This window comes from Urocitellus parryii, chromosome 3 (genome assembly GCF_045843805.1).
Source record: "Urocitellus parryii isolate mUroPar1 chromosome 3, mUroPar1.hap1, whole genome shotgun sequence".
NCBI lineage: Eukaryota > Metazoa > Chordata > Mammalia > Rodentia > Sciuridae > Urocitellus > Urocitellus parryii.
Window position 1 is genome coordinate 219,373,761 of NC_135533.1, and position 7,658 is coordinate 219,381,418.

General features: G+C 54.0%; 1 protein-coding gene and 1 long non-coding RNA gene across 3 annotated transcripts; one reads left to right on the plus strand and one right to left on the minus strand.

The window, feature by feature from the left end:
* Window positions 1–3,243: 3,243 nt before the first annotated feature.
* Rps15 (ribosomal protein S15) lies at window positions 3,244–4,494 on the minus strand. The gene is made up of 4 exons (XM_026413959.2): window positions 4,423–4,494; window positions 4,008–4,093; window positions 3,476–3,710; window positions 3,244–3,391 (listed from the first exon to the last, which is right to left on the minus strand). Exons 1-4 carry the CDS (start codon window positions 4,423–4,425, stop codon window positions 3,278–3,280), a joined length of 438 nt encoding a protein of 145 aa, XP_026269744.1. The 5' UTR covers window positions 4,426–4,494; the 3' UTR covers window positions 3,244–3,277.
* Window positions 4,495–4,583: 89 nt separating this feature from the next.
* Window positions 4,584–6,228, plus strand: LOC113200476 (uncharacterized). 2 transcript variants are annotated; one of them, XR_013343378.1, is made up of 4 exons: window positions 4,584–4,647; window positions 5,393–5,464; window positions 5,573–5,770; window positions 6,148–6,228. It is a non-coding gene; the product is annotated as an uncharacterized LOC113200476 (long non-coding RNA). The 2 variants fall into 2 exon arrangements; XR_003303061.2 differs by having other exon boundaries at window positions 5,576–5,770.
* The last annotated feature ends 1,430 nt before the right edge of the window (window positions 6,229–7,658 follow it).

Here is a 7,658-nt window from a genome sequence, read left to right on the forward strand (position 1 = left end):
GGAAGGAGCACGCCTGGGCGGCAGGGCTGCGAACGGAGCCCAGGCCTCACACCGAGTGGAGGGAAGCAGGAGCAGGGCGCTGCACAAGCCAGGATCCCATGAAGGGAAGGAAGGCAGGGAGGATGGGCACAGAGGGCACATCTCAGAACAGCACCCTTAGGAAAGCAACAAGTGCCCGACAAGCGGGACATGAGCAAGGACGGGCCTCTCAAGCAGTGCAAGGAGCCCTGCGAGTAGCCTTCCAAGGCCATGCATGGAAACAGGTGAGAAGCTTCATGGGACTCAACATGGGAGCCCCACAGGAGCAATGCCTGACTGGGACCCAGGGCAGGGCTGTGAGGCCTCACCTGCGTGAAGACTCACTACCTGTGGCTGAGGTGTGCAGGTGGAGGGCTCTGGGTAGTAACATGCCTCCTTGTAACTAACAAAAGCTCCTTCCCACCCCCAGGAACCTTGAAAGTACTCCTGCAGCAGGAACACCACTTACAGGGGCACAAGCTGACCCCAGGACTCTCTGCTCCCAGCATGGAGCTTTGGGCAGTAAGAATGGCCTTATTGCTCATGATAGGCAAGCAGAGTCAAGCCCCAGACCCACTGACCATGTGATTCATTCTTGGAAAGTGACCTTCACAAGCCATCCCAAACCAGCCCAGGGACCACTGTGCTCACCGGCTGGAGCGCCTCCAGGTCAGTGTGCAAGGTACTTGGGCCACGGAGGGCCTGTAGGAATCCAGTATACTGTCAGTCTTCAGTAGTGTGGGTTGGACGGTGGGATGGTGCTGCGCCCCTACCCTGACTCCCGCAAAGGCAAGGCCTACTGAGGTGGATGGCACAAGGCGTCCATCCTCTGAAGGAGCGCAGTATGTTTCCGGGAACGGGATGGTTTGTTTTTTGTATTCCTGTTAATTAGTTGCGAATTCTCATATAACCATTAAGTATGAAGGAAAAAACATGAATTTTCCAATTGATGCAACTACTTCTAACGAATAAATCTGTTTGCTCTAAATGCAAGGATCCAGCTGGAACATAAATTGTTAATGTTTAATGAGAAACCCCCTGTAGAAAAAACAGGGAAGTTTTTGAGAAATTAAAATCTAGAGAAAAAAAATTAAGGAGATTAGTGCTTGGTACTGGGCAACTTTTTCTTGTACCTGTGCACAATGGTTTGGTGCTCTTACTCTTGTTTGATTAAAATTAGAAACCTCTCTTTTCAAGCTAACCACTTGCCATAACTGTGGTGCCGCTTTTAGTAAGTCAAGAAAGAATAGTCAAGGTGTAGGCCAATAGTCTGGGACATTTCTAACTATTATTAAAAGCTAACTAAGCAGAAACAGCTCAAAGCAAAACGCAAACTTAAAGTAAAAATGCTCGCTTACGCATAAGCCAAGATACATTCTTTTTTTTTTTAAAGAGAAAGAGAGACAACTTTTTAACATCTTTGTTGGTATGTGGTGCTGAGGATCGAACCTGGCTACATGCATGCCAGGCGAGCCACATCCCCAGCCCAAGATACATTCTTCTTATCTAATTGTAGCTACATAATACTTTCTTTGAATCAGGATTCCTGTTTTGTAACCACAAAATATTCTGAGCCTGACAAAAAGGATATATGATTAACTTCACTAGATGGGGATTCAGCATCTTCACTCTTGTCTGTGTTGTTTCTCTGCCCCCTTTCACGAACTCCTCACCATCCCTGGTGCTGTGAAGTGCAGCTGTGCCCATGGCCCACCGACTCCACAGGGAGCCCCTGGACCTGTTGCCACCTTGCTGCCCCCGCCCCCTTTAGGGGCAGAATGCACAAGAAGCCCCTCCATGCAGCAGACACTTTTGTTCCTGCAGCCTGGTGGCTCAAAAGCTCTGGCCCCAAAAAAGCCTTCTAGGAGAGCGGCTGAGCGGTAGGAAACGTGCAGGAGCAGGATCTCCTACCTACCCTACCACTCTGGTGTGAAAATGGAGGCTGGGCTCAGTGGCAGAGTGTTCACCTAGCACGTGGGGGGCCCTGGTTCCAATCCTCAGCACCACACAAGAATGAAATAAAAATAATGTGTCCAACTCCAACTTAAAAATGTTTAAAAAAAGGGTTATTTCTAACATTTTAGCCATTAAAAAAAAAAAAATCAGTGCTAGGTGTGGTGGCCTGTAGTCCCAGAAATTTAGGAGGCTTAGGCAAGAGTATCATAAGTCCAAGATGAGACCCTGTCTCAAGACTGGTGCAGGGCTGGGGATGTGGCTCAAGTGATAACACACTTGTGTGGCATGCGCAGGCAGCACCACATAAAAATAAAGATGTTGTGTCCGCTGAAAAATGAAAAATATTAAAAAAAAAAAAAAGACTGGTGCAGTGATAAAGCACCCCTGGGTTCAATCCCAGAACCAAAAAACTAAACCTGTAAGATACTGAAATAATAATTTTAAAAAAACCCCTCCACACACCCCTTTTCTTAGGGAGCCCGCAGTAGATGAGTGAGGCTGGATCACATGACGGTTTCCACTTCAGCAAGGCCTTCCTTGCTTGTGGCCAGTGTGCTGGCAGGTGGGACTGTGCTCTTGGTCCCTATGAAGCCCAGTGAGGGGGGTGCAAGAGCATTTTCAAATGTTGAGTCTGTCTTGCAAACAGCAGCAGGAAATGCGGAGGCAGAGGGGTAGTGGTTGAGCGGCCCTCACCACCTGAACTGTTCTGCAGGACACTGTTCAAGGCCACTATATCCTCCTACCTACTTTCTTACCTCCTGCTTGCTTAGGGTAAGGTCTGACCATCCTTCACTCTCCACGGCACCCACCAGCCCAACTTAGAGGCCCCGCCACAGCCCTGACTGTGCCCGCTCCCCCACCCCAAGTCCCACGACGCATTTTTTTGAGCATGGCTGCGGCCTGACAAGGGATGGTGTGACCCTAGTCTGACCTGGGCCATCAGAGGGGCGGACAATAGCATGATGAGCACCCACCAAGAACCATCTGAGGACTCTGGGCAAATTTAGGTGGTTAGGAGGGCCTGAGTCTGGCTGGGACAGCTGCCAATCAGCACTCCTACCCTCCTTGGCCCTGAGGTGATGGCCCAGGTGGAGTGAGCAGGGCTACCCTGGTCAGGAGCCACTGACGGAAACCAGGGGCCCACGCTGTCCATACCCGCCCAGTCCTTTATATCCAACCCAAAGGACATCACAAATCTGCACCAGCTCAGGCCCCTTCTGGGAAGAAGCCTCCCCCAACCCCTGGCACTACAAGGATGAGCGGCACTCGCACAGGAGCTGTGTGCCTTTATTGCCCAGGCAGGCTACTTGAGGGGGATGAAGCGGGACGAATGGGTGGCCCCAATGCCAGGCCGGCCGTGCTTCACGGGCTTGTAGGTGATGGAGAACTCGCCCAGGTAGTGGCCGATCATCTCGGGCTGTGGAGGTCAAGAGCAGGGGGTCAGGGTGTGTGGGCAGACAGCGCATCAGGCGCACCCAGACCCAGGGCACACCATACACACCTTGATCTCCACCTGGTTGAAGGACTTGCCGTTGTAGACGCCAACCATGCTGCCCACCATTTCAGGCAGAATGATCATGTCCCGCAGGTGTGTCTTCACCACCTCTGGCTTCTCCATCGGGGGCGCCTCCTTTTTGGCCTTGCGCAGGCGCTTCAGCAGCGAGTGCTGCTTCCGCCGCAGGCCGCGGTTCAGCCGCCGCCGCTGGCGTGCGCTGTACAGCTGCATCAGCTGCTCGCTGCGGGGGACAAGGCGGCGGGTGGGTGGCCTGCCCCGCCACATAGCTGCCCGGGGCTGCACGCCCCTCCTCTGGCCCCTACTGCGCAAGGACAGCAGGGACATACCCAGGCCAGGCCCCGGAGCAGCCCGCCCTTCCCTGCGGCGAATCCCTCTAGTTCAGGGTCCACTGCACCAGGCGGTCTAGGGGACACCGGGCGGGGGAAGGCGGCCTGGCTGGGAACACGGGCCATCGGAGCCTCGGCCCACTCCCACCCGGGCCCTCTACATCAAAGGCTTCCCCCCCCCGGCTCCTTACTAGGACATGTCCAGCAGCTGGTCGAGGTCCACGCCGCGGTAGGTGAACTTGCGGAAGGTCCGCTTCTTCTTCTGCTCCACTTCCGCCTGCGCGGGCGCGGACGGGGTGAGTAGGGGCTCGAGACCCACCCCGCGGCCCCACGAACGCGCTCACAGGGCGTCCGGCCCCGGTACGGAAGCCCGCGGGCACACGTTTGACCCGGGTCACCGGGGCAAAGCCGAGAAATGCGGGCCCGGGGCCTTCCGCGCCCCGAGTGGTCCTCACACACCGGGACCGTCCTGCGCCCCCACCCGCAGCCCCGGAGGCTTGGAGCAGGCCGTCACAGCGCGGGGCCATACCCCGGCCCCCGCGGGACGGCCGGAGGCCGGATGGAGTTGGATAGGGACCCACAGGGGCCGGGACGAGCAGTACTCACCATCTTGTCGGCTCTGCGGAAAAGACCTCCCCGCCCCGCGCCCGCGAAGTTATCGCGAGGCCGCCTCGGGCCCCGCCCCTTGGCCGTGCGCGCATTTCCGCCTTCCCGCGGCAGAGGCCGCCCCCTGCCGGCCGGAGGGCAGAACACCGGCTATGGGTATCAAAGGGGCCGCCGCCTTGGGCCGGAGTTGCCCTTTCCAAAAGGCTGGTCTTGTTTGAACCTCAGGTGCGTGCTCTGTAATCAACGCCATAGGATCCATCTCAAAAGAATGCAGCGCCTACTGTTTGTGAACAGGTGTGATTTAGAGGTTCAGGGCCCTGTGGCAGGAGGCACAGGCATGGACATTGTACCTGTCAGCTGAGAGAAGAAGAGATTGGCTCTTGCCTCCCTGAAAGAAACCACTCAGGCTTTAATTAACGTGTTCTTGGATGCCTGTTGTCCCCACTACTGGGGAGGTCCAGGCTTGAGGCCCAGGAATTGGAGACTGAAGAAAGGAAGTGGGGATGGAGGGAGAAAGGCACAAAATAAGGGGAGGAGAGAATAGAGATAAGCAGGAACAGTGTTTCTGTCTTGCTGGATTTTTTTTTTTTTTTAAACGGGGGTTAAACCCAGGTGTGCTTAACCATTGAGCCATACCCCTAGCCACTTTTAAAATATTTTATCTAGAGACAGAGTCTCGCGGAGTTGCTTAAGGCCTCCTTAAACTGCTGAGGCTGGCTTCGAACTCCCAATCCTCTTGCCTCAGCCCCCCAAACAGCTGGGATTACAGGTGTGTACCCCCATCCCTGGCTTTCACTGGAATTGCTATTGTGAATTTTTTGGTACTGGGATTGAACCCAAAGGTGCTCTGACCATTAGCCACATCGCCAGCCCCTTGTATGTATGTTATGTTATTTTGGTACTTGGGATTGAACCCAGGGGTACTTTACCACTGGGCTACATCTCCAGTTCTTTTTACTTTTTGAAACAGGGTCTTGCAAAAATAGGCCTGGCCTTGAATGTGATTCTCCTTCCTCAGCCTGCCGGGTTGCTGAGATTACAGGTATGGCCACCAGGCCTGGCTTGTTAATGTGCCTTTGGAGGCTGGGTATATTCCCAGAAGTATCAGATTTGAACAGGTACTTACACACTTATACGCCCTTGTTCACAGCAGCACACCACACCACAGCCCAGATGTGGGAACGACCCAAGCTCCTGTAAGCGGTAAGTGGATGGATGGACACACAGCATGGGATATGCTCACCTAGAGGGTCACTTGGCCAGGAGCAGAAGCAAGGTGACACGCTGCACCATGGATGGACCTCGAGAACCTTGTGCTCTGTGAGAACCAGAGACTAAAGGACACAGGGTATGGCTCCAGAACAGGAGAGTTCTGAGATGGGAGGTGGATCTGTGGATACAGGGCTGGGGGGGGCACTGGGAAGTTGGAGTTCATGGAGAAAGTTTCAGTTTGAGAAGATGAGAAATTCTGGGGTATGGTGGTGACAGGTGTACAATGACAGGAATGTGGTCAATGCAACAGAACTGTGCCCCCAACATAGTTAAAGTGACGGGCTGGAGGTGTAGCATGAGGCTCTGATCTCTAGCACCACACACACACACACACACAAAGACGGTAAGTGTTATGTGTGCATTTTACTGATGGGGCAGGTGTGGGGGGGTACTGGGGCTTGACCCACGGACACTCTGTGAGACACATCCCCTAAATTTTTTAAACTTTTTTAGACAGGGTCTTGCTGAGTTGCCCAGGCTTGTCTTGAACGTGTGATCCTTCTGTATCAGCCTCCCAAGTTGCTGGGATGACAGGCACGCATGTGTATGTATCTACCTATATACCTCAGTGGTAAGTCTTGAGGATCCACTCAGTAAAAACCATGTGAGAGGAAGCATTAACTGAGGAAAACAAAAGGCCAAGGGAAATGGCAGGTGTGAATCCATTCCGGAGGCAGGCAGTCGGAACAACCTGGCTATAGCTCAAATGAGAGGCTGGTCTCCCCCATCTGACTCTATGGTGCCTGTTTCCCTGCCTTCACCTGAGCTTGGGGCAAGCTGGAACCTCTGTCCACTTGGTACTGGTTTTTGTGGCCAGCAGACAGCAAAGGTCAGGATACAGGTTGGGCTTGACAGAAGGCACTGCCTACAGCAGTCAAGGCAAGGAGCCGGGAGTCCAGCAGTCCCCAGCTTCAGCCACAGATCACGTGTGTGGAGGAAGGTGCCCGCTCCAGGCCTGTGGCTGGGTTCTCCGCCTACACAAGCCTCCCAGAGCCCTGGCTGGGTGAGCCTGCAGCTCTGCCCATGGGGGCAGGGGATGCAACTACACGGGAGCACAGGGCCTGTCTGGGGACAGCAGAAGCTGCACTGTCACCTACAGATATTTTTTTTTTTGTGCCACCGTGGAGCTCTTTTGACTGGGTAGAAACCTGCTGACTTTTTTTTTGCAGTTGTAGATGGACAGAATGCCTTTATTTCTATGTGGTGCTGAGGATTGAACCCAATGCCTTAGGCTTGCATGCGCTCTGCCACTGAGCCATGACCCTGCCTGAAACCTCTTGACTTTCTGCACATCACTTCCTTGCTAAGGGACTTGAATTTTGCTGGAATTCAATGGAAGGTGCTCGCACATGTGATTACAAGTGGTGTAGACGGAGGGCCATTCAGAAGCTGGTCCCCAGGTTCATTGTAGGGGCTGGCTCAGTGGGCAGCTGCCCTAGAGGGCTCAGGGTTACTCCAAGCCAAGCTGAGCTTTCCCTGCCTGCAAAAACCGAGTTGGGGATGAGGGCTTCTGGCGGTCTCAAGTCATTTTTGTCGGTACCCAGTGTATTCGGATTTTTTTCCCCACTGATACGGGGGATTGAACACAGGGACACTGTACAACTGAGCCCACATCCCCAGCCCTTTGTTTTACTGAGACAAGGCTGGCTCTGAACTTCTGACCCTCCTGCTTCAGTCTCCTGAGTCACTGGGATGACAGGCATGGGCCATCATATCCCAGCTAGCCTTGTTACATAGGCCCCCAAAGGCAACCTCATCCTTAGCCAGAACTAATGGACGTCAATTGCCATGGCCAGAGACAGGATACAACAAAACTCAAGGCAGGGAGATGGCTCCTGACCTAAGCTGCAGCCCCAGGCTCCTGGTGTGAGGCAGGTGCCAGGTGCCTCACAACCCACAGCCCAGGGACATCTGTAGTCACATCTGCCAGAACCCACAGGGCCCAAGGCCCACACCAGAATAAT

Excerpts from the sequence above, each read along its gene's own strand:
- Rps15 (XM_026413959.2), bottom strand. Across the intron at positions 3,711-4,007 it reads CAGCTGCTGGACATGTCCTA|CGAGCAGCTGATGCAGCTGT; the intron begins GTAAGGAGCCGG and ends TGTCCCCCGCAG. Across the intron at positions 3,392-3,475 it reads TCAACCAGGTGGAGATCAAG|CCCGAGATGATCGGCCACTA; the intron begins GTGTGTATGGTG and ends TGACCTCCACAG.